The 27559-nt window shown below is 32.7% G+C and overlaps 1 protein-coding gene across 23 annotated transcripts in view; it reads left to right on the top strand.

The window, feature by feature from the left end:
* Positions 1 to 27559, top strand: part of BAZ2B (bromodomain adjacent to zinc finger domain 2B) — a 341329-nt gene that overhangs the window by 260522 nt on the left and 53248 nt on the right. For 10 of the 23 annotated variants that reach the window (XM_074215885.1, XM_074215897.1, XM_074215889.1 and 7 more), the window contains 7 exons: positions 4664 to 4756; positions 4877 to 4938; positions 9476 to 9541; positions 11605 to 11670; positions 13469 to 13513; positions 13759 to 13791; positions 15064 to 15129. In XM_074215885.1, coding sequence (XP_074071986.1) covers positions 4664 to 4756; positions 4877 to 4938; positions 9476 to 9541; positions 11605 to 11670; positions 13469 to 13513; positions 13759 to 13791; positions 15064 to 15129 — 431 coding nt within the window. The remainder of the gene's footprint in view (positions 1 to 4663; positions 4757 to 4876; positions 4939 to 9475; positions 9542 to 11604; positions 11671 to 13468; positions 13514 to 13758; positions 13792 to 15063; positions 15130 to 27559) is intronic. The other 13 variants (XM_074215888.1, XM_074215890.1, XM_074215898.1 and 10 more) reach the window with 5 other exon arrangements.

A 27559-nucleotide genomic window follows, 5' to 3' on the forward strand; every position in this document is an offset into this window, starting at 1 on the left:
TTTGTTGATTATCTCCAATTTATTCTGGGGACAGTGATATTGAATATGTTTATTCACATTCCACCATATGTTTGTTTGTTTGTTTTTTCTGTTGTCTCCTCAACTAGACTGAGAGAGAGAGAGAGAGAGAGAGAGAGAGAGAGAGAGCGAGCGAGCAAGCGCAAAGGACTATTTTTTGCTTTTGTTTGTATTCTCCCACACAATACCTAGTTCTTTGCTGTTGTTCAGTCATTGTCATATCCAACTCTTCCCAGTCCTGGACCACAGAATGCCAATATTATCCACAGGGTGTTCATAGCAAAGATATTGGAGTGGTTTACCATTTCTTCACCCATCTAATAAATATCTGAGCTGAATTTGAACCCAGGTCTTCCTGACTCCAGGTCCAGAATTCTGTCTACTATAAGCCACCTAATTTCCTCACCTGGTACCTGGCAGCTGCCTGACTGACTGAAATATGATTCTCAGCAATTTTCTCTATTTGGTTATAACTCTGATCTTGGAAACTTAAATACACTAAACCCAATTCTTCTTTTTCCATAAAAGAAGGCTTTTCAAATATTTTACAGACTACTATCCTTCCCCTATGTTCCCAGTTCTCTATTTTCCAGGCTAACCATCCTTAGTTCCTAGATTCCTATACTAGTTCCTATATTTGCTCAATCTAAGGTTCTTTGATCTTCTGGGTCCCTTCCTCCTAAAATATGACAACCCAGACTAACTAGAACATTCTAAAAATGGTGGGATAAGGGTAGAATACAGGGTCCCTCCACATTTAATGAAACTTAATATCAATTTAGTTTTCTTAGCTCCTTGTCATACTATTAATTCTCTAAATATTAAAACCCCAAGACAAAGGATTACCTAGCTAGCCATACATTCCTCATGAAACATTTATGTATTTGATTCTTTTTTAATACAAATACATAACTTATGTGTATACTCATGAAGTTTCATCCTATTAGATTCAGTTTAACATTCTTTGTAGTGGAATTGACATTCAGTTGGAGTAGGTTAGAAAGTGCTTAATGATGATTTACTTCTTAAGTTGTTGAAATGCCCTCTCTGGGTACCTTCAAATATCAAATTGTAAAGGATTAATTTTTAAACATATTGATAGAAGTTAAAAAAATTAGAAAACTAAGGCATTCGATCAGATCTAGATAAGGAATAATCTGGAAAAAATTAAAAGCTCAGTAGCTCAGTTTCCAATATAACATAACTGAGAACATAAATTATTTAGGGAAGGATTCATTATTTGAAAAAAACTGGTACTGGAGAGCAGTTTGGCAGCATTAGGTTTAATTAATATCTTACTCCATATACCCTAAGGAACTCAACAAAATTGCCCCAATTGGAAAATTCAAATCATAAAAAGTTATAAGAGAATGAAATCAGGTACCTTTTCATATTTATGGCTGGGGGGAAAATTTTAAACTAAACAAGTGATAAAATTTATCACAAAAAAATAAAATTTTTTAATAAAAAATAAATAAGAATTTCATAAATGTGAAATTGAAGATGTTTTACAAAAACAAAATAAATGCAGTTAAGATGAGAAGTGAAAAACTACTGAGAAAAAATTGTTTGTATCACAAATTTCTGATAAAGGTCTGAAAACCATGACATAAACATAAACATTAACAGAAGCCAAGAGCTCTTCCTGTGTTGGAGTGGTCATTACTATTATTGAAATTGTAAATTGTTCCAATGATATTGGAAATTGAAATTTTTTAAAAAGCAACTACTGTGGCTCTATTCTTTGATCCAGAAATCATAGTTAGGTTAGACATAAACTTTAAGAAAACTATGCAATATTAATATTTAATAGGAATATAAAAATTATAATAATAATAGGCACTTTTGAGGAATGATAATAGACTCAAAGTAGATGTAGGAATTTAGACATCTACTGGAATCTCTAATGGTACATAAATCTAATGAAATATTATTGTACCATATAGAAAAACTGAATATAAAGAATTCAAATAAACATAATGCATAGGAAGAACTCTCTGCACTAATGCAGAATAAATTAAGCAGAACCAGGAAGATAGTAACTATTAATTATGTAAGTGGAAAGAATTTTTAAAAGTGAAATTGAATACTGTGTAGTTATAATGAGTAAAAAGCATGATTTTCATTTCTGGAGCATACTTGAAAAATATACCTTCCCTCCTCCTTTGCAGAAATGGGGTTTTGTTTTTAGGGAAATATATTTAACATGATTGTGCATAACTGAGAACATATATCCTGTCCTAGGGAGGGGAGGGAGGAAGAAATTTTTTAATGAATATTGAAAACTACCTTTACATATAATTGGGGAAAAATAAAATACTATTAAGATTAAAAAATAAAAGTGAAAGAAATGGCGGTCTTTGAGGGTAGAAACTTTCATAAACTGTTGGACACTGAATTACTTTTGCTGGAATTTTTTTTAGAAATCTTTGTTCCAAGAGATGACCCATTCAAATATGAAATTGTCATAAAAAGATAACATCAATAAAAATTTTAAAAGACATGCCTCTTATGTTATGGGAGGAATTCCTGGAAATTCTTAGACTTGTCACTCAGATTGAATGAAAGAAATCAAGTAAAACTCAGGAATAAGCAGTACACAAAACCATGCTAAATGTTCCTCATGATAGAATTATATCTTACCTTCCAACATTATTCCCTCTCAGAAATTAATCTCTTTTCCATAAGAAATTGGTCATTTTTACTCTGATGATCATTGGAAAGAAAGAATTGGTTACCAGATTGAGACTAAGAGGGAAATATTAACTATTTTACCACTACACAATCTTCTCATTTCATCCCTTCAAAAGGTTTTGGATGCTGCAGTTTTCCCAGTGGAGATTAGGCTGACCTAGCCACAATACAAACAGAAACTCCACCCACTTACTTGCTTTGCCCCTTCCTTAGGGGTCAGTTGAGCTTGGGCACAGTGATCTTGAATAGATACCTTCAAGTCAAGGGGCCAGGACCTTCATAAGACTTCAGGATGTGAAATAAGCATTCCAGACCTCTTTGGTGTATGTTCATTAAATTCTTAATTCAAGAAGGATGCAAGCTGGCCCAGGTGAGAGCCATCTCTACTCTTTGAACTTGACTCATATGGTATGGAATACTCTCCCTAAACTGTTTTTTTAGGGCCTCTTCATTCTAAGCTAATTCCCTGCTTTGGTCCTGGAAGAGTATCATTTTTTTGTAACTTCTTCAATATGCTTCAATTCCATAAATTTGAAATTTTTTCTGTGTAGTAACATTTATTATTTCACTACAATGTCAGCATCAATTTTTCATTTAATTTTTTTTCAAATTCAAAATTTAATATTCATTTTTATTATTCATGTTTTAAAATCTTAAATGATTTTTAAATGTTAAACATTTATCTGTTATAGTTTGTGGATAGAAGATATCTAAAGAAGAGAAAATAATTCTTTTCTCTGATATATACACTAAATTTGTTTCCAAGATCGAATCAGTCCCTACTGAGAATGTGCTTTTCTGTTTTGGTAGAAGTAATTCGCTATTCCAATCAAATTATAAATCCAGCCCCATTCCTTTAATGCTTCACCAATTTTTTTTCCTTTTTTCTTTTTTTGCAAGGCAGTGGGAGTCAAGTGACTTGACATAGCTAAGTAATAAGTGTCTGAGACCAGATTTGAATTTGGGTCCTCCTGACTCCAGGGTCAGTGCTCTAACCACTGAGACACCTAGTTAGGTGCCCCTAATTTTTTTTATCTATACTATTTCATGTTTTATTTTAATGTAATGGAATATATCAGTATTTCCTCTACTAATTTATTTTATATGATTTCTTCTAAATCATCATGGACAATATAAATATGCTTTAATAGATAAAATTTTGTCTGCCACATTAAGATAAATGTTATTCTTTTTCCAACTTATAGTTTTTATATTTACATCTGTGATCCAACTGAAATTTATGTAGCATGTATTACAATATAAGATCTAAATTTATAATCATCCACTTTTCCTAATTAAAAAGAATTCTTTTCTTTTGTTCTAAAATTTTTATTTGTATGCATTTGATTATATTTCTAGAATCAATTATGTCTCATTGTTCTCTTTTCTATTTGACCCCCCAGGTCAGATGTTTTCTATGAAAAATACTTAGTTTTAAAGTGTGAAAGTGGAAGTCCATTTTAATCACCACTTTTTTCAATTTACCTTGATTTTCTTGTTTGTTTGTTTCTATATATAAATTGTTTTACCCAAGTTATTAAAAACTCATTGATATTTTTGAGTGGTTTGCATTATCTACAAATTAAGGTTTTTGAGAACACTGTCATCCTTATTATGCTGAAATAATTCTTCATTAATGGTGAAATGGTGAATGACCTCCAATTACTTAGCTCTTCCTTTATTTCTATCAGTTTTTTAAAGGTTACGGATTTCTACTTCATGCCATTTCTAAAATCTTTATTGTCACATTATTGTTTTTTCCTGTCAAACACAAAAATAAGACAGACATGATTTCATTGTGAAAAAAAGCATAAAAATCATTTTAGATTTGCAGAACAAAATTGGACATTTTCATTAAATTTTCCTTAATAAAAGCAAAATTATTTCAAATCATTTAAATCAATATGGTATGAAACTATCATTTATATGCTCTATTTTTTATCTCTTTCAGAAATTGCAAGACAAGCAGCACAAATAAAGCTTTTAAGGAAACTTCAGAAGCAGGAACAGGCTCGAGTTGCCAAAGAAGCAAAGAAGCAGCAAGGTAATTGATCAATTCTAGAAGATCATGAATTTTTGTAGTTGTGAATACTGAAAATCTTAGTAGCAAATTTTGATTCTTCTATTTTGGGTGATACTTGCCCTTGAATTATTTTTTTCATAGCAATAATGGCGGCTGAAGAGAAACGAAAGCAAAAGGAACAGATAAAGATAATGAAACAACAGGTATGTTTAAACACAATTTTCCATTATGAAAGTCATGTTATGCTATTTTTCATTTACGTTTCATAAATAATTACCTTAATATTAATGTTTTACACGTTATTTTGTATATAAAGACCTTTTTATTAAGAAAATTTCACTTATTTGATTTCTTAGAAATAGTTGCTGATAAACATAAACTATTATGACTGAGAATAAATGTTAATTAAAAGCTTATTTTAATATTTAATTCTATTTTGAGGATGTATTCAAATTTTAAATGTAGAATAATATACTTTCATGTAGAAGAAGCAATCAAATGTAGCTACTTAAAAGATTTACATTAACTTCCAAACTGTCTTAATTGATATCCTAACAGATACTTTTATAACTCTTGGAATTTTAAAAAAAAATCTAACTTTTCAAAATGTTTGGTTATAAAAATCAATGTCAAATCTTTTCCTTTGGTCTCATTGCTTAAGTGCCATTAAATTTGCTTAAAGGCATCCACAATAGGTATCCGCAAAATCTTAGAAATACTCCAGGTTAAAAAAAAAAAGAGACTTTCTTTTAGTATACTTAGAATGCTGTCTTCCTGTAAAATAATGTGAAATTAAAAGGTAACTTTCAAACTAAGCTTTCCCTAAGCAAAATAATATAATTGACAAGGTTTTTATCTTTGGAAATAAAGTATTACATGAAACATTTTCCTATCTCCCTTTTATTAGTCTTTAGCAATAAAAAGATAGGAGCATGATTACCATACATGAAATTTTTCATTCTTTCCTTTATTATTCCTCTCTCCTCCCCTCTCTTGTTTTTCTGTTATGACCAGTGCACTTCCCTTTTGGTTCATATATCTTAATGATATCTTTTATGCTGCTTTTTTTGTACATTGAAACAATCTGGGACAAGTAAAAACAGTGTTTTAAGGAAATAGGGACAACAGTGAGAAATAAGCGATATTAGGAGGCACAACAGTTAGAGCTGTTGGAATTCCAGTCCAGCCTCAGGCATTAAATACTTACTAGCTGTTTGACCTTGGGCAAGTTAATCAACCTTGAATCGCCTCACATCCAGGGCAATCTGCAGTCTTCCTGATTCATATCTGGCCACTGGACCCAGATGACTCTGGAGGAGAAAACAAGGCTGGTAACTTAGTACAGCACCTCTCACTCTTCGAAAATGAAGGACAAACATCATCATCAGTCCTGTTTGAGTGGAATATAAGGTGCAAATGGGAGATTATCATAGAAATCCATTAATAACAGGACTATTGTGTCAGCCTTGAAAATAATTGTGAATTATTTTGGACAGTTAAAACTGTACTAGTTCTGAACTAAGGAGAAACTTGAACACAGAATAGGACCCTAACTAACTCAAATGACTAACTGGGAAATCTATGTATAACCAAGTACTTTTTGCCATTCACATTACAAAACTTAAAACTGTTAAGTGAATTTTATTGTATCAGCTGCCTCTTTTTCCTTAGAGAAGCTGGTAGGCAGTTTGGTATTACCCTGGCATCATGCTCCAACCTGAATTGTGGTTTTGTTTAATTTGTCAATTAAAGCTAGAATTTCCAATAGGATTCCTGTTTGGCTTCTTGACCAATTTGGTATCATCCATGTAGCCTGAACCCTCATTCATGGAATCTATGCAAACAACCACAGATGCAAGGCGTTATCTGGTTCATCTTTTACTTGAAATCATAGTTTATAAATCAATATGTATTTTTTATTTGACCAAATAGATGAAACATAATTTCAAAAAAGTCACTTAATTAAATTGGATGGGGGTGGCTAGGTATTGCAATAGATGGAGCACTGGCCCTCGAGTCAAGAGTACCTGAGTTCAAATCCCACCTCAGACACTTATAATTACCTAGCTGTGTGGCCTTGGGCAAGCCACTTGACCCCATTTGCCTTACAAAAACCTAAAAAAAAAAAACTAAATAAGATGGCATAATATATCTAGTGGAGAAATTGAGGGGGTGGGGATAGATTAGTTGCTTTTGGGAGATAGTAATATATCTTGAGGAAACATTATTATATGTTAAACTATGAAGGGAATGAAGTAGTTAGGGTGGTCAAAATCTACCTGAAGGGAAAATCTTCCTGGTTTTTTTTTCTCTCCAAAGAAGCATTGAACTGGCATGGTTCAGAAATGTCTGACTTGTAGTTTAGCCCAAACTAGATTAAAATTCAATTGGTAAAAGTTTTAATAAAAGGAATGAGAATGCAATACAACAGATAGTGTTAATAATAGCCAGCAGCTATTGAGTTTGATGTCTTGTCCAAAAAGAAAATAACACTACATTTTCCCCTCATGTGTTATTCCCCTTGAATGGCATAGCTATGGCCTTCTAGCCTCTTCCTAGCTGTCTTAATTAATAAAAAAAAAAAATTTCACTAATTCCACTTCTGGATAAATATCTCAAAGAAATAAAAGACACACAAAAAAGTCATCAATACCTAAATATTCATGTCTTGGTTTATAAATTTAAAAAATATAAAAAAATCTGAGAAATTCATAGTATTATGGAATAACTGTTATTAATAACTAATTACAAGGTCTACAATAATGTAAAATGATAATACAAAAAAGCAATTAGATTCTAATTAGAATGACCAGTATTGTTCCCAGAGAAAAGTGAGGGACAATAGCTATAGAATGTTGTATTATACATACATATACATATATGTATATAAATATACATATACATGCATCTTCTCCTAGTCAGTGAATGATCTAAAGCTCAAAAAATTATGACGGCTGTAATGCAGAGAATCTTTGCCTATCCAAACACAATGCAACTATGGAGCCATGACTTTGAACAAGATATTAGGGTCACTATACTAAAGTCATAGAAAATTGTCAGGCTATTAAGATTAATTGGTGAAATGCAAATCTACTTTTCTAGATTTGTGCAGAGAACAAAATAAACCCATGTACTTCAGCAGTTACTGCACAGTGAAGTAACCAGAAACAGATCAGGCAAAGTCACACAGAAGCATGATTTCAAAATAACAGCATACATGTCCCTGGCTAAGGACTACAACAGTGGGTGTTGAGATGATTCTGGCTAGAACTGGAGACAAAAGTTCATATTTACAAACAGATGTTAGAACCACAAACCAGGTGTACAGACTAGAAGGACTTCTGGAGATGCTCTGCCATTTCATGTTCCAGTAGTGTGATCACCATATTAAAGTCTTCTTCAAACCTGAAATATAATGAAATACAGGCAAAAAGAGAGATCATGTCTTTTTTGGACTCTAATCTTCCCAGAACTGTCTTTTTCCCCTTATTGAATATCAGCATATAAATGAGTGTTTATTAGAATTAAAATTCTAAGTCTAACTATAGAATTTTCAACATCTTCTTTGATGTGCTTAAAAGGCTAATGTTGATAATTTCATATATATATATATATATATATGCATATGCATATGTATATAAAATTTTCTATATATTAATTTCAATTCCCAAATAGAAAGTCCTTTTAATTTAATAACAAAATAAACATAATAAAGAATATAATTTATATAGGAGTTAAACATACAAACTTTAAGATATATGCATTTTCATAGAACAAATGTTCCAGTTTAATGAATTTTAGTTATTTTCAGTAGCTTCAGAAATTGGTTAATGATCATTAATTAGATTTGAAGACATTATTTATAAACTGAAAACAAAATTTGTGGAAATTATCTTTACTAGTCCTTTATATTTGTGCAGTGCTTTATTCTTTTAAAAAATATTTTTATTTGATCCTCACAACATCCCAGTGAAACAGGGCAGGCATTATTTTACAGATGAGAAAACTGAGGTCTAGAGAATTTACTTGATGAAGGTTACACTGTTAATAGCAGATCCAGGATGGGAACTCAGCTTTCCTGATGCATGGTATATTCCTCTTTGTATTATTCCTTGTTGTCTCTCTTTTACTTTTATTTTTGTTATTACTGCATATACTTACAAAGAATTGTCAGCTATATTGTCAGTACTTTGTATGTATCCTCTGGCACTTCTTTCTATCTTATATGTTTCTTGACGTGTTTTATTTCCCCTACTAGATTATAAGTTCCTTGAGGGCAGGGGCCACGAGTGCTTCATTTTTGTGTACTTTAAAAGCACCTAGAATAGTATGGGACTATTTCATTTTTGTCTTTGTATCCCCAGTGCCTGGGACAGAGTAGGTGCTTACTAAATGTTTTTTAATTGATTTATGGATTGATTGAATAGTGCCTTGCATGTAATAGGCACTTAACAAGTGCTTTCGTAATTTACTTTTTCATCAAATTTTATGCAGTTGTCTATACATCAAAAATTTTGGAAAAAGCCAACCTTTAAAAGTGTAAAATGTGGAACTGTGTATGTGTATTGAGTTCTATAATATATATATATATATATTAAAATATATTTTTCTATCTATTTAAGTTATTTTTGAACATTGTGGAGGTTAAAATGTTTTAAACATGAATTATAATGTCTAAATAATTTTTTTGTTGCTTTTAATGTTGCTTTAACATCTTAAATATTAAAAAAATCCCTACAGGAGAAAATTAAGAGAATACAGCAAATCAGAATGGAAAAAGAACTTCGAGCACAGCAAATTCTAGAGGTAGAATTTTCAGATTTAATACAATTAAGAACTTATTCATAATTTTCAAAGTTTTTATGAACAAAAATCAAAGTTGCATGATTTGTCAGAAGTCCAAGTCAGTCTGTCATTCAAAATGCCTCTATTCACATATAGTAACATCTCATAATTCAACTTCATTCTCACAGATCATGGTCACAAATGAAGAATAAAAATCTTTGAGGAGCCAAAATAAAAGATGCTAAATTCATGTGATTTTTATTCCCTTAGTAATACACTTAAAATCTATTTCTTTTTTATTTCAAAAATACAAATAACACCAGCAATAAGCAAAGAGACAATTAAAAGTAATTAACTTGGTGTTGGAGCTGGGTTGTTAATAGTTAATCTCAATGACTACAGTGAAGACTGACAGCTAATAGCAAGGGAAAAGGGCACAAAAAATGCTTTAAAAATGTTCATGAACACAAAAAGGATAGCATTTAATTTAAGGAGAAACAGCACAAAGTGGCCAACAGTGCCTACAATGCTCCAATATTGTTCTTCATTGGTATTCATAATACTGAGTATGCATCTAAAAGAAAAAGCTAAACTATACCTACTAGCCTCTGGTTTTTTTTTTTTAGGGAAAAGAGAGTGTAAATAAGGCATTTAAGAGAGATTTTTCCCCAAAAGTGATTAAAATAAAAAATGAGGGGTAAACTCTAACAGAATTCAGCCAATTAGAATGACTTGTTTTCCAGTGTCACAAATAGCAGTTTTAATTCTTTTATACATTCATTTTCATTTAGAAATATTCATTGAAGGGGGCAGCTAGGTGGCGTAGTGGATAAAGCACTGGCCTTGGAATCAGGAGTACCTGGGTTCAAATCCTGTCTCAGACTCTTAATAATTACCTAGCTGTGTGGCCTTGGGCAAGCCACTTAACCCCATTTGCCTTGCAAAAACCTAAAAAAAAATTTTTTTTCATTGAGTAGGTATTTGTCTTATTATATGATCTGGTTTACTTCTAATTTAGCAATTATTTTTGAAACAGTAGTGTATATATTTTAAAATTTGATTTTAAAGCTATTGTTGATAGAATCTTGATAACCAAAATTTCATGTTTAAAGCTATTTAGCAGTTTCTATAAAAATGTAGAAATCTTTTTTTTTATAATTTAACCCTGTTTCAGTTATAGGAAACTTTAAATTATGTTTTTAGTTTCACATATAACTGATTCCATATATATTAAAAAATATGTTAAATGGATAACATTAAATATTCAAATCCAAATAAATGGAAAGTTCCCAATTATAATGCTATCAACACACTTTAGTGATTTAAGACTTGCAAAGCTCTTTACATACATTATCTATAGATATATGTATTAGATTATTACTTTAAGACTTAAAAATAACAAACTTATTATAAAATTTTTTACCTTGAGTAGATAAATTTAAAAACTTGTATAGTCTTCATTTAGAAATTTTGGTTTTTATTTTTATAAAATTTTTTGCTATATTTTAATTCTTTAATGTATAACTCCAGATAAAAAAATATACTTTGTAACATTAAAAAAGTATGATTTTGTTCATTTGGTATTTAACTTTACTAATAACAAGATCAAGAAATTGCATTTATATAGTGCCTTAAGGTTTGCAAAGTCCTTTAAATAAATTACCTCAATGCAGATTTCAACCTTTTCCACCTCTTAATACTATTTCATAAGTTTCTTTAGAAAAAATAATCTTTAGACTTCATGAGGTTTGTTCATCAAGTTAGCCCTGGTTGACTCTCCTTGAAGTCTTGCCAACTTAGTGCGATTTGCCAGAGCTTTCTTTCCATTCTCATGGACTTGGAGATCATAAGATTGTTTCTGTGCCATACTTTACTGGAGGAAAAACATTTTAAATGTGTATATTCCAAATTACAAGTTGAAACAAATCTTTGTAATGTATATCGGTGAAGGAATCTGTTATAGTATCATGTGTCATGTATTGTTTTGCACCTTGTGAGGCATATAGCTTCCTTTCAATTCTAAGATTATTTTCAAGTTATAGTGGTGCTGTTGCATGACTTTGAGACCTGTTTTGCATGCACAGGCTAAAAAGAAAAAGAAGGAAGAAGCGGCAAATGCCAAATTATTGGAGGCCGAGAAACGAATAAAGGTTAGTTTAGCTGAGCATCAGAGTTTTTATTTTTTGGAAAATAAAAACCATGTGATGATTGTCTATGATATGTAAATTTATGAGAATTAAAGTTTTCAAAATTCTCTGAAAATGTTTAGCAAAGCAATAATGTGTGGATTATATGTGTGTTTCTGCCTATAGTAACATAAATGTGTTTGTTGTATGTGCTTTGTCTGATTTATTTTTAAAACAAACTATATAAAACCTTTGAAAATTTTATTTGGGCTAAATGCGCCCAAATTTCATTTTCTTTATTGTATTGTATGTTACATTCTGTCCCCTACCCCCCACCCCTGTCTTGCTTTTCCCTCACTTATTAGTAGTCTTTATGTCTCAGTAACCAAATCACAAACAAATCAAAATCTTGACCAATACTAGTCTTTTCATTTATAAAAAATAAACTACATGTAACCCAACAGAGTAGTAAAAAAAAAAAAATCCTGGTATAAAGTAAGGTGGCCCAAGTTCAAATCAGGGTTTTGACAGTTACTAGATATGTGTCCAAGGACAAATCATTTACCTTCTCTGAGTCTAATCTTTCTCATATGTAATAAAAACGGCATACATAATAACTTAGGCATTATCTGTCGCCCAGAGTTCTTATGATAGTGCTTTGTAAACCTTAAAGCACTATATAAATGTGAGTTTTTAAAAATTGCTTTGATGGTGCACCAAGTCATTGATAACAGAAGCTATTGATTGAAAATTGTTATTCCACATTTATATATTTGGGCTATTGGGTTATAGTTACATGGTGAGTTGTAGGTGTCATATGGAAATAGTTGACTATGGGGTTTAATGAATATATATCAATTTGAAGGTCCTACAAGGAGAGTGATTGTAGCAGAAAATAAAAGAAAAAAGGGAAGAAGTAGTTGTTCTACTTTTAGTACTGCTAAAAAATCTCAAGTTTCTATGTACTTTTATGATCAGTCTGTATATACTACTGGCCACTGTCACCAGATAGAAGTGAATGGTACTCTTTCTCCTCTTTCATGTGTATCTCTCAGGCTTTTTCTCCTTGTGTTGCTCCCTTTTTCTTAATTTGTTTTGAAAACATTGGTTGAAGCCCACACTGTAACTCATCCTGGCCTCTGGGAAGGGAATGAATTGGGAAGAGCAGTGACAGTGACATTGGCATCAGAGAACCCCCAAGTTCCACTAACTCTGCTTCTCATTACTTGTCTCACCTTGAACAAGTCACTTTATCTCTTGGGAAATCAGCTTCCCCTCCTGTAAAATAAAAGAGGATGGACTAAATTATCAAAGTTCCCTTCTAGTCATAGAATCTGTGATTCCATGTGCATCTCACTTTTAAGAACTAACCCTTAGAAACTCTTTTAGTATCAATATAATGGGGGATTAAAATAAATTTTACTGATTTTGTTTGTTTTGGTCTCTATCTGTTAGAATACAGAGCCTTCATCATTTTGAACAGACCCAGATTTGAGTTCTGAACCCAACAGGTGTTTCACTTATCACCTTTCTAGAGAATATAACTGATGGGTTTGAACATCTTATGCTAAACTTTCAGCACTGCCATAGGGTTGTATATGGGATGTCCTGACATTCTAGCAAGTTCTTTAATAAATATTGTATTGAGGATTTTTATCAGGACATTTCATCTTACTGAAGGTAATTAGGGCCACTCTTCTGCTAGGTCATATGAATTTTATTCGAGTGAGAGAAGTCAAACAAAAATAATACTGATTTCAATGTTTTCTAAAATCTTCTGGTTAACACTTGCATATTACTCTTTTTTTGTCCTATTTTTAAGGAAAAAGAAATGAGAAGACAACAAGCTGTTCTTTTGAAGCATCAGGTCTGTATACATGCAGTTAGCCCAACTATTGCAAATGCTAATTTTTAACTACTTCTTGAGCTATTTGGGGAAAATCTTCGAAATATTTTCTTTTTAAAATTTCTGATAAGATTCCTGCTTAAGTTTTTTTTCTTTATCTTACAGTGTATTGCCTGCTTTGGTATTGGGGTCTTTTGGGAATTATAAAGTGGTTTTATGACTTTGTGATTTCTGTTTCATAATGTTGTGCCAACTCTTTCTACCAGGAGTTGGAGAGGCATAGACTAGATATGGTATGGGTATGTTTATTTTTGTACATCTAACACCGCATTGTGATTTGGTTGTGATATGGTTGTCATAGCAATGCATAAAGTGTAGCACTGGCTGCTGTCATATTACATACTGCTGCATGGCTTTACAGCACAGTGCATTGCATACATCTGCTTGTCTGTCTATAAAGAAAGTATGACTTGTCTCAAACATTTATAAATTTAATCCATTTATGAGGCTGCTTATGAGAACTCTATGTTACTGATGTCATTATATAAAGTTGGAGCACTTGTAAAATTAGGTATTCAATTACATGAACCATATCCTCCGATCATCCTAGATGCAAAACTGCCATTAAAAGCAATGGGAATTTTGGATACAGCTTGATGGGAGGTTATGAAATTTACATTACTTCTAAAACCTAATTTTGCAGATAAATTTTTTAGCTAAGTTACATGAAATATATCCTTTTGATGGGAAAGGAATTTAAATTTTTGGATAAATTTTTTGATTAACTACTATAAAATTTTTAATATTTTGATCTGAAAATAAAACCAGACTTTCAAATTACACTGGGGCAAACAATTTTAATATTTTATTACATGTAGCTCAGGTTCCACTTGATAATTACTAACAGAGCCCCTGGTGCAACATTTGTCACCTTATGTAGTGCACCAAGGGACAGACATCAGTAAATAAGAAAATCCTCTTCCATTCATGTTTGTGTATAAACTGTGACTAGTGTAATTAAATTACTATAAAAACTGAGAAAATTCAGCATTCTAATTTGTTGGTGCCTTATTGGCTTTACAAATTAGATTTTGCTACTCAAAGAAAATTATCACCTCTCTAAAACCACAAAATTGAAATGATCACATAACATCTTATATCTGCTCTCAAAAATGATCAGAAGTCCAGCCTTCTGTTTAATTGGCAATATGTAAGTACCTGCAGGCTTTCGAATAGCAGATGTAAGGTAACTGACCTGTTCCAGCCAACCATTATGCTTTTCGTTCTGCCAGCTTTGGAAGGAGCATCACAACTGACCATAAGTAAATTCTGTATGCTTATGTTTTACACTGTCTCCATGTTCATTGCTTTACCTTTTTGCTTTTGATTGTTCTTGTATTTGCTTTCTAAACCTGAACTAAAACATGCACAGACTTGGCCATTCTTGTCTTCTATTTAGTATTTACCATGACTTGTCTATTAATGCTAAACATGCTCTACCAAGTTTAAAATTACAAATCATATTGCTAACTGTGGTTGAGGTTTTTTCCTAATTTTATCTGCTCTAATAGGAAAGAGAGAGACGACGGCAACATATGATGCTTATGAAAGCTATGGAGGCTCGCAAAAAAGCAGAAGTAAGTGCATATGGCTGAAAAAAATTAAGGTTATTTTTTTAATCTATAAAATAGACCCTTCGTTGAAATGAAGTTGTGTCTATATCACCAGTTCCACAATCAAACTGAATTTTAAGAGAAGAAAAGGGCATGGAAAGGCTCCCCACAACTTCTTAATTTTTCCTGGTTCACATTTACATTTCTTTTTTTAGAACTGTTACAAAAAGTGGCCAGAGTTTTGAATAGTTAATATATAACTTAGTCTTCTGATACATTCATGATTAAAAACAATTTATTAAAAGTAACTTTTGTTAATAATTAAATAATTTAAATGAATCATGCTATATAAAATATTACACAAATCAGGAAGTACTTTATATGAGTGTTCTATGATAAAGCTGTTGTTCTTTAGTCATTCAGTCATGTCCAACTCTCTCTTCATGATCCCATTCCAGATCCTTCTGTCTTCCATTATCTTTCAAGATCTGTCCATGCCTTTCATTGTTTCCAGGAAACTATATATCCACCTCATCCTCTCCCATCCCCCCTTTTTTCTTCAATCTTCCCAGTATTAGGATCTTTTCAAATAAATCCCATCTTCTTAATATGTGACCAAAATATTTAAGTATTTAAAGTATTAAAGCTTCAGTAATTGACCTTCCAGTTTATAGACTGAATTAAAAGTACTGACTGATTAGATTTTCCTACTTTCAAAGGGACTCTATTTCCTCTCCAGTTCCATGATTCAAAAGTGAATTCTATGGTGTTCAGCTTTTCTTATAGTCCAACTAGGAGGAAAATATTTAAAGAAGGATTTTTTTTGCAAGGCAATGGGGTTAAGTGGCTTGCCCCAAGGTCACACAGGTAATTATGAAGTGTCTGAGACCGTATTTGAACTCAGGTACTCCTGACTCCAGGGCCAGTGCTCTATCCACTGCACCACCTACCTGCCCCTAGGGAAGGATTTCTTAAATTTTTTTTCAGTTAGAGTAAAAAAATGACAGCAGTATATAAATAGATCCTCTATTCTTTTCCAACAACTTACTTAGAATAACTAAGATAATAAATGATTTTTTTTTATTGTGGATACTTGCTAGTCTGAAGCAGATCATAATATCTGCAAATCTTTTCATCCTGTGTGTGGTTTATCCATGTTTTATGATTAAGCTTCCATAATATATTGTAAACCTTTCTTTCTTGTTATTTTGGGTTTTAAAAATATATCAAGGTTAACAATATGCTACCTGGATTGTCTGTTAGATTAAATTCTTAATATATGATAGGTCATATATTTCCTTAATCTTTTTAGAGGCATATTATTATTAGTTACAAGCTTCAACCTGCTAATGCCCAGCATGCATCTTTTCATTGCAGTCATTTATTATTTTAGTTTTGCCATTGTTGTGTTTCATAATTCACAGTGGAAGCATAACCAGGATATTGTTATAGGTCTTTTTTAAAATGGGTTTTAGTAGTAGTTGTTTAACAACAAAACCTCACCAGAGTTAATTAAAATGTCATTAAATGCTTTTTAAAGGCATCAGTTCTGAATACCCTTATTACTTATGCCAGAATTAAAGGTATAGGTACAAATTATGTAAAACTCGTTCACTAATTTCTCAGGCTACCATTAAATGGTCCATTGGCTCACATTTAAAAAAAAAATTTAGTGATTTGTTTGACTGAGAAATCTCAGAACTTTCCCCAGATCGTTCACTTATGATATACATAAAAAACCTTAAATACAATTAAGATGCATATAAGTTCATTAATTTAAAAAGTTTATTTCCAAATCATTATGATTTACTTTTCTTCCCACCTTAATCATTTATACTGAGAGATCTAGGCCATCTACTGAGTATGCTCTGTTGAAAGCACAACTCTTCTTGATGACCAACTTCTGTTTGAGTTGTCACAGAAAACAAACTGGAGTCATTCAGCATTTATTAAATTATATGCTATTTGTTGATAGATGATGACTTGAGTAATGAGCATAGCTCCTACCTCATGAATTTACAATCTAAATTAAGATTTGTGAACACTTATTGTGTAAATTTTAATCAAAATTGTAGAGGAGCATTTCTATTTGCTGTGTGTTCAGCTTCTCCTTTCCATGTTTCTTGCCTTCATCCTCTTTGCCTTTCATTGTCTGTTTCTTCCTTTCAATGATCTTTCTCTAGGCTTAGGTGTCCCTTATTCTTCTGTTCTCCATTGTCCTTGCTGCCAAAATCTGCTATGGAATATCATCTGTCAAATCCATTGACAGGAATGTATTTACACTCATAAGTATTTCACTACTTGACTCAAATTATGCTTATTTCCAACCTCTGGGTCTCTTGATTTCCCAGGTGTTTAGAAGTGGAAGCTCAGAACTATATTTTGCACAATAAGATCATAAATTCATGATTCTTTTTGTTTCATATCACATATTTCTTCAAAGCCTTATACTAATAGTGTCCTCATTTTGTCTATACTCCATCAAAAACACCGAGAAATTAGCTTCCAATCAGTCATCCATGATGAAAGAGCTAAGTAGTTTTTGGAGAGATCTTGAATGGGAGAAAGAAAAAACTACCTGTACCGATATATATTATAGTATATGACCTTTAAACAATATAGATTGCCCTAAACAACACTGTGCTAGTCAGTGTTGTTTAGCTTTAATATGAAAATTTTAACCACATTCCACTTAAAGCTATAGTAACACCAATGTAATGCTCTTTTGCCAGTCAATCATTTATTATTTTCCATGGAAGTCCTTGTGTTGTTTTGCCTAACATGTTTTCATAGAACCATTTAACCATATCTTTCTCTTTTTTCTTAAGCTCCTTCTCCATTTTTATTTACCACTTTTCCAATGGCAATATAAATTAACAAAAACATAACTTCTGTAGTTTTAAATAATGTGATTCTGTACTGCATTAATTTTTAACATGGGGGAAAATAAGTGAAGTTGAAGTTGACTGAGTAGGCAGCTTTTTATTTACTCATTTATATAAACAATAGACTAATTTTTAGGTCCACATTAAAATACCATCCTTTTAGAAAAATAAACCTTTGAATAAGGGGGAATTATAAAATAGCAAACTATTCTAGGGTTGAGAAGTTGACTATGTGTGTGTGTGTGTGTGTGTGTGTGTGTGTGTGTATTATATGTCTTTAAATTTTATTCTAGATTTATGTAAATTATTAGAATACAAATTAAAATTATGCCTTTTAAGCTATTTTATATTCACCGATTCCATTAGATTTAATGGAATGTATCTACTCTGTGTAGGTATAGTAGTTGTCAATTTAACTAAGTAAAAATAACCTTTATTGTCAGTACTTGCATGACATGTAATTCTTGCATTCAAAGAAATCTTTTGCTCTGGGAATAATTTCATCATCAATTATTCTTTAAAATGTTCAAAAATTATAATTAATATCAGAAAGAATAGTAAGAATAAATAAGCTCTACATTACCTTGCTAAATCAATATATGATATAGGCTACACCTCAATTTGTTAACAAGAAAAAAATGTTAATCACAAAAAAGTCTAAACTATTTTGTCTTCAAATTCTTAAATTTATGATAATTTGGATAGGAATATAATTAAACAAAAATACATAATAAAATAATTTATTATGTTGAATACAGATGTATATGCCTAAATTTGTTTTCTGTAATATATTTAAAATTATGTTAATATAGAGATTATTTTCCTCTTTTACTTTCTTCACTTTGCAATAACATTCCAGTTTAAACCTTGTTGTCTTAGAAAGAATGTTAGATCTGACATGAGAGGAATTTGATTTATCCAAATCTCTATCTATGTGTCTGAGCAAATTGGTTAATTTCTCTGGACTTGGTAAACTTTAAGATTACTTTCAACTCTAAATTTGTGATTCTTTCGTCCATCCAGGAAAGAAAACTTTCTAACAGCTCCTTTTTAATTTTGAAAATCATTTTCCCATCTTGATTATACATATAAATTTCCCACTTTCTTTGATTCATTTCTGCCTAATACTTTCTCCCCAAAGGTTATGCTCTTTAATAAAGATTGCTTGATCTCAGTCTAAATTGTGTTCTATCCTGGCCCACATGGCCCAATATTCAACTTAGATTTCTTAGTTTTACTCCCAGCCCACCTGTCCAAGTTTAGCCAGCCTTAGAACCTGTTTGTTTCACCAATTCTCCTAGACTTTCATACGAATATTCATTTGTAAACCTGTCTTTATCTCCAAAAAACTTTTTCACTTTCCATTTATCACTATTCATCCCTTGCCTCCTTAGCTTAAGTATCCCTCTAGGGCTCTGTCCTTTCTCTGTTCTTGACCTTGTTGACTTTATCTGCCCCTCATGGGTTCAGGTATTATTTGCATATAATTGACTCCCAAATCTGTATTTCCATTCCTAATCTCTCATTAATTACCTGCTATATTTCAGTTCTTACATATCCAATAGGTATCCTAAATTTTATTATGTCTCAAAAAAAGAACTTTCAATGTTTCCCCACTGCCCATAGGATAAACCACAGATCCCTCAGGTTGGCATTTAAAGCCTCCCCATTATTATGTTTCCTCCAACCTTCCCAGTCTTAATTCCTGCTACTACTATTCTCCAGAGTTCCAGCTAAGATAGACTACCATTCCCAGAACTATTGCTCCATCTCCCATGATTGGAGTGTACTCCTTCCTCACCTCTGCTTTTCATAATTCTTGTCCTACATCCTCCTTTTCATGATAATTTCCGTTATTAATGGTCTATCTCACCTCAATTTTCAATTGTAATTAAAGCTATCAATTTTGTCCTGATTTTAGACCTAGTAACACAGAAGACATAAAAATCTCTTTGTCATTATCAGGAATAATCAAGAGGCAACTGCTCTTCCAAGAGGTACTCAGAATCCATTGCAAAGTTCCCATACATAGTCCAGGATCTGATATACATTTGAGGTATTAATCCTAGTAGGAAACATATATTCCTTTGTGGAGCTAAATATAAGGACATTTTGAAAGTTAATTATTAGGAAAAATTTACATTAAAAATCTATTATTTCATTTTCCAAGGTCTTGATTCTCTTGCTAGAAAAAAAAAATACCAAGGAACTTGTTTGTTATGTATTTATTATGGGACTTCCAGTATCTTTGACAAGTGATCTTTCTTATGGACCTCATTTTCTAAAAGAATTTCAGGATCCTATAGTTGATGTGACACTGGATCTTCAGATAAATAGGTCAGATGAAGCATGGAGATATATAGATTCATGGCCTCCAAACTTACTATTATCATTATCAATCTACTGTCCTGCCTGTGACCAAATATTTAATGATCTTGTATATAGTTTTCCCCCAAGTTCACTCACAGAGCTTTAAGACCAACTTATAGCTAAATATAGCTAAATAAGAAATCTTTCCTCAAAATCCTCTCTAAGTGATTGTATAGTCTCTCCAGTAAAGGGACACCACTACCAGCTAAGCCAGCCTAGTCTACTTTCTCATGCCTGCTCTAACTCTTCCCTTTTCCAGAACCAAAATCAACAGATCCTTCTATGACTTATTCTCTTGTTGTCTTATCATCCTAGGCTGGTTTTGGAGTGGTGCAATAGAAAGAGTTTATATTAGGAATCACTTTGTTTCAATACTTGTTTTTCTACTTATGACCTGTTTGACTTTGGGCAAATCATTTAGCATTTCTAGACCTATTCCATGTTTGTAAAATGAGGGGGTTAGATTCAATGAATTTTTAAAATTGTTTATGATGTATTTTATATTATTACAATAATCTCATTGTGGAAGTAAACATAACCCCCTGCCCCCCAAAAAGATACAGAAACCTCAAGAAAAGTGAAGTGAGGGGAAAAAAAGCATTCTTCAGTCTGTGTTCAGATTCCATCAGCTCTGACTCTGGGATGAGTTGCTTTCTTTATCACAAGTCCACCAGAAATAAGTCCTAGTCCTATTATTAGCTATATTTCCCTCCATTCCAATCCTCTCCTCTCTCATTTATTCTATTCATATTCATTCTCAATTCTCATTCTCTCTCTCTCTCTCTCTCTCTCTCTCTCTCTCTCTCTCTCTCTCTCTCTCTCTCTCTCTCTCTCTCTCTCCTTTCACCTTGTCCCTTCTCAGAAATGTGTTGTATCTGACTTCCTGACTTCTCTCTCCCAGGATCTTTCCTCTCTTCTATCACCTATACCCCCCTCCCCTCCCCTGTCCCCCTTATCCCATCCCTTTCCTCTCATTTTTCTCTAGGTTAAGATAGAATTCTATATCTTATTAAATGTGTATGTTATTTCTTCACTGAGCCATTTCTGATGAGAATGAAGGCTCCACTCATTCCCCCCTCACTTTACTCCCACTCAAATTGCAAAAGCTTTTTCTTTACTCTCTCATGTGAAATATCTTAGCCCATTATACTTCTCCTTTCCTTTCCTCCCAGTACTTTCTTTTATCACCTATTGACTCCATCTTTATACTAAATTATACCATCATATTCAATTCCCTCCTGTGCTCTCTCTTGCGCTCTCTCTCTCTCTCTCTCTCTCTCTCTCTCTCTCTATATATATATATATATATATATATATATATATATTCCTTCTAACATGTGTTATAAATCAGAAGGGTTCATGTGAGTTATCAGTATTTTCTTCTCATGCAGGAATACACACAGTTTAGATCATTAAGTTCCTCATAATTAGTCAATTTTGTCCACCCTCTCTATACCTCACCTGAGTCCTGTACTTAGAGATCAAACTTTCTGTTCAGCTCTGGTTATTTCAACAGGAAATTTTAAAATTCTATCTTTTCCCGTGAAAGAGGATATTCCATTTTGCTCAGTACTTGATTCTTGGTTGTAAACCAAGCTCTTTTTGCCTTCCAGAATATCATATTCCAAGACCTACAAGCCCTTAATGTAGACACTGCCAAATCTATGTAATCCTGACTGTAGAGCCACCGTGTCTGAATTATTTCTTTATGGCAGCTTGTAGTATTTTCTTTTTGATTTGGGAGTTTTGAAATTTGGCTATAATATTCCTGGGAGTTTTTCTTTTGGGATCTCTTTCAGGAGGTGATGATTTCCCTCAATTTCTACTTTACCCTCTGCTTCTAGGATCTCAGGGCAATTTTGCTTCATTTCTTGAAAAATGAAGCCTAGGCTCTTTTTCTGGTCATGACTTTTCAGGTAACTCAATAATTTTAAAAATTACCTCTCCTGGATATTTCACATTTTCTTCTAAATTTTTCATTCTTTTGGTATTGTTTTATTGTTTCTTGATTTCTTGCAAAGTCATAAGCTTCCTTCAGCTCCATTCTACATTTGAAGGAGTTATTTTTTTAAATCTCCTTTTCCAGCTGGCCAGTTCTACTTTTTAAGGCATTCTTCTCCTCATTTGCCTTTTCATTTGGCCAAAACGTGATTTTTTTTTAACATGTTATTTTCTTCAGTATATTTTTTTATATTTCTTTCACCAAGCTGCTGTCTTGGTTTTCATGATTTATCTGTATTACTCTCATTTCTCTTCCCAATTTTTCCTCTACCTCCCTTATTTGTTTTTCAAAGTCTTATTTGAGCTCTTCTATTGCCTGAGCCCATTTCCTATTTCTCTTGAAGGCCTTGGATGTAGAAGCTTTGACTTTGTCATCTTCTGAGTGTGTATTTTGATCCTCTATGGGATCAAAGTAATTTTCTGTGGTCAAGTTCTTCTTTTTCTGTTGGTTGCTCATTTCCTCAGCCTATGACTGATTGATCACACTTCCAAGACTTTAGGGGGGTTTTAGGATACCCCAAAGGGACCTTAATTCTTCCAAAGTCTTATGAGAGACTCTGACTGCTCTCTTGTCTTTGCTCTGATCTATGGATGAACACAGCCCTGCCCTCTGCCCTGGAGCTGTGAGGAGGGTCCCTGCTTAGCTATGGTAGTATGGGGGACCCAGACTGTAACCTGGATCTGAGTGTGGGCAAACAACAGAGTCCTATCCCTGGGAGAGCAGAGAGACCTCTGCAGTCTCTCCCCAACCCCTTATTGTCTGTGGACCAAGAGCTTTGGAAGAGCTGAGTGTCTCCACAGGTTCCCTCCATAGGTTCCCACCACAGGGCTGCTGTAAGACCAGTGCTGGCCAGTGCTCCATGCTTACTCTGGTGTAGCAGAGTTCTCTTACTGCCCCTTCAAGCCATCCTGGTGATCCATGGGCCCAGAAGTCTGTAAACCACCCCCTCTGCCATGGGCCCAGGTACCCCAGGGACCCAGGCATCCTGCTGGCAGTTCTTCGAAGGCTGGAGCAGGTTTGCTCCTCCCCAGTCCCAGTGAAACAGACCTTTCCCATAGAACTTTTAAGTTGTCTTGGACTAGGAAATTGTATCTCTCAGTCTTTCTGTGAGTTCTGCCCCTCGAAATTTTGGCTAGAGTCATAATTTGATGACTTTTGGAGTTGGTGGGGGCAAGTTTCCAGGAATTCCTACACTCATGCTGCCATCTTGGCTCTGCCCCCGATTCAGTGAATTTTTAGGGATTTTTTTCTCTCCAATGTAGATTCTATAACAGTCTTCTAGACACATTCCAGATTGCTAGTCTTTTCTAAAATGTTGTGCCCTAAACAGAAAATTATTATCCAAATATGGCTGTAGGATATGACAGAATACACTGGAACTGTTTTTACACCCTTTTGGATACTCTTCTACATGTAACATAAAACTAAATAATTTGCAACTATTTGCAACATGGGACTCATTGAGACCAATCCAAATTCAGAGCCATATATTCTGGTCATTTGTCACCCATTTGAAATTATTTATTAATTGCCTACAAAGGGCTTAAAACAATGTAGTTCTTGCTCTCAAGGAACTTATAGTCTCTAGAGAATTTTTATATAAGTTTTTCAATATTTATTTCCTTCTGAGCCCTACCTTGCAACTCAAAGGCTCTTATGTGTATGAAACCTTAGGCGTACATAGAAAAGTTTTCACTTTTATTACATTTATGTAGTTTCTTTACCATTTCTGTACATCTCAGTTTTGTGATGATAAATGCTAGTTGAGCAGTGAAGTCCTTTTCACATTTATTAAATTCATATGGTTTCTTTCCACTATGAATTATGTGATAATTAGCAAAGCTTAAGCTTTAGCTGAAGATTTTCCACTTATTGATTACATTGACAAGATTTCTCACTAATGTTTAAAAAGAGATGAGTAATGGATGTTCCATTAAATATAAAAAGGTTGCTCTCCATTATGAATTCTCTGATATTTAATAAAAACTATCTCATATTTGTAGTGATGGGGAGTTTCCCTAAGATGAATTTCCTTATATCGAATTTTAAGGTCTAAAAATAACATGATTTTCTATCATTAGTCAATTTCTGTTATAAAATTCCAAATAATTGGTCGTCCCTAATCCAAGACAACTGAGCTCATTGCCCTATTATACCTGTAAAATCATGTACATTGAACTTCTCATCAGAGGATAGCAATGGAACTCATGTATTTGTCTTGTGTATTCACAAAGAAAGATTATAATACTCTATTCAGTTATTACCAATACCAAAAGAACATTCCTTATTCAGTAGATTGCTAAAATTAGATTCCTACCTCTATAATTCTTTCCAGTACCATTTGCATTCAAGTACACCTGCATGGTACCATCTGCCATAGTCTCTTTGACCTATGCAAGACAAATATTTTAGGACCTGGGACTTCAGAAGACCTTAGGTTCAGTATGATATATTCTGGAGATTTGTGAGTTGTGTGTTCAGACCAAATAGCTCCTCCATTCCCCAATGCAGCACTTAAAGAATGTATTGTCTAATGAATTAAAGGTAATCTTTGACTCCAGAGAGTATGACTAACAGCAAAAATAGTCCCATGTCCTCATTCTGTCACAGAGGAAGCCTCATGGTGTAGTAGATAGAGAGCTGTAAAGGAAGGTCAGTGAGACTCTGGGCACTTAATCTCTTAGGGCACTAGGTGCAGTAGAACAAAAGACATGGACCAAATGGTGATAGTTCCCTCTATTAATGAAATCACAGGTACAATTTCCATTTCCCAGTTCTGTCCTGAGTGGCAAATTAACACTAAAGTGGAATAGAACATGAAATCAGGATGGTCACATCCTAACAAAACCACAACCTAACACTGTAACCTGCTAATCCGAGTAGATTAAATACACAAAATTGTATAATTTATTTTAATCAGAAGCATAAATAAACTTCCAAGAAAGAACTATTAGACCTGCTCATAAATAATATTCATGAAGATGGCTGAACTACCTAATATAAACTGCATCAAGGACTAGCATGATCAGACCTGTGCTTTTGATCCCTAAGTGTTTGTGTGAGGAAATGTGAAACATAAAGAACAAATAGCTATACTTTTCTGTTACTATACATTACTCATGAATGCCTTAAATTTGTTGTTGTTCAATCATTCAGTCATGACCTGTAGATCAACTGGGCTTTTCTTGACAAAGATCTTCAGTTTTATGCAGGCAGGGGTTTTGTGACTTGCCCAGGGTCATATAGCTCATAAGTATCTGAAGTCAAATTTGAACTCTGATCTTTCTGACTCTAGACCCAATGCTCCACTCTCTACCTAGCTGCCCAGAATGCCTATAATAGATATTCCCACTTAACTTTGACTGCTTCCATAAAGATATAGAGATGATTCTAGCAGGATATCTCTGAAGTGTTTTTATACAAGATAAATGTTACTGAATTATTTTCTGACTTCCCTAAATGAACTGTCCTCAAATTGGTATTTATAAAATATAATTACCACCCTTATTTTTCTTCCTTATGTGAAAATCTTGCTGGAAAATAACTAATGTCCTTTTAACTATTTCCATTGCCGTGTGGTTGTTGTTTTATCAAAAGTTAGTTTAAATGTATTACAACCTCAGTTTTAATTATTGTTATTTTTAGTTGTAAAATAGTTCACTGGTTTTGGCTGTATAGATAAAAGATACATATTATCTTAGCATAAATCAAGTGATTTGACAAATGAATTATCTCTAAATAATCCATGAACACTCAATGGTTTGAACAAACAGTTGTAGGGAAAGTTACTGGTCCAGAATCTCAATTTCATCTATTAAGATTGGCAGTTATGCCATGCATAGATTTTTAATCTCTTTATTCATGTAAACTGAGTAACAGTCTAGAGTAATTGTAGTAGAGTTCTTTATGTCTCCCTAAGGCTCAATAAACAACAAAAGATTGTTAAACATGTATCTCTCACAAAATGACTATGTCAGCATTTTTAGTAGACATAACCATAATCTAGAAGACCATACTAGAGCTTACAGAAGCCATCTAATAAGCAGTTTGAAAACAGAAGGAAATTCATAACCCCCCAGTGATTCAAAGGATGAGAATATTTCATCATTCTAGATTTATCACAGTCCTTGCTTAGTTAAAATATTATGTTATACTGCACATATATTTATGCATAAGCAAATCTACTTTTCACCAAGGCATACAGTATCCTTAAATTTTATGTTACATCACCCATGTTAAGAATCTTATTTCATAAAAAATTTAATTTGAAAAGTTACTTGCCATAATTTGATTAGTATAGTACTAGAAGATAAATTTATCTAAGATAAAAACAAAAAAACTAACCCAAAGAGAGTTTAATAAGTATTTATCACTATATTTTGGTAGTTTTGCCTATAAAAACTTATGAGAAAGATACTATATAAAAGAAACTAAAATTTATAACAATAAATGTTTATCATATTGATAAATAGAAAAATGCAGGCACACTTTTTAAAAGCCAGCCCTGCCTGTACAGTGCTATGTAAATTCAACATAATCAACATATACCATTAACTCTTTCCCCCTTTGTATTTGTCTTCTAGAAATAGTTTCTGTTTTATTAATGCCATTTACACTTTTATTCTTCCTCTACCCTGGGGTAATCCTGTGCCTCTTAAATTATATTTATGTCTTTTAAAATTAAGCACAAGTTGCTGTCATAAGAAATGTATTCTCACTTCTAATTATGCCCAGAACAAACCTGTAAAGCACCCAGTAGAATAATAAAATGCAAAAATGGAAGAACCATTGCAGTATAGTCTCATGAAGATAACCTGCCCCAAAATTTCCTGGTCCCCTAAGTTGTAAAGTTTTACAGTAATAGCTCAAAGTCATCTGAATTTTGTTCTGTTACTTTTTTTTTAATATCAATAAAACAGAAGAGAAGCTATTTTCATATAATAGCAACAATTCATGTTACCATTTTAATGATTATAGTTTCCCCACAACAACTCTTGAGAACTCTGTTTAATATTTACTTCTATTTAAGATACTTTGATTGTCTAAATGATCCTTTCATGGGACAAAAATGATGTTCGTTTTTTTTTATTTTCACACTATTTTGCACTCTTGGGACAAGATATTCATATTTGCACTCAAGTGTACTATATAAATATATACATACTTGTGTGCATATATACATATGTGTGTATATATG

This window comes from Macrotis lagotis, chromosome 1, assembly GCF_037893015.1.
Source record: "Macrotis lagotis isolate mMagLag1 chromosome 1, bilby.v1.9.chrom.fasta, whole genome shotgun sequence".
Lineage (NCBI taxonomy): Eukaryota > Metazoa > Chordata > Mammalia > Peramelemorphia > Peramelidae > Macrotis > Macrotis lagotis.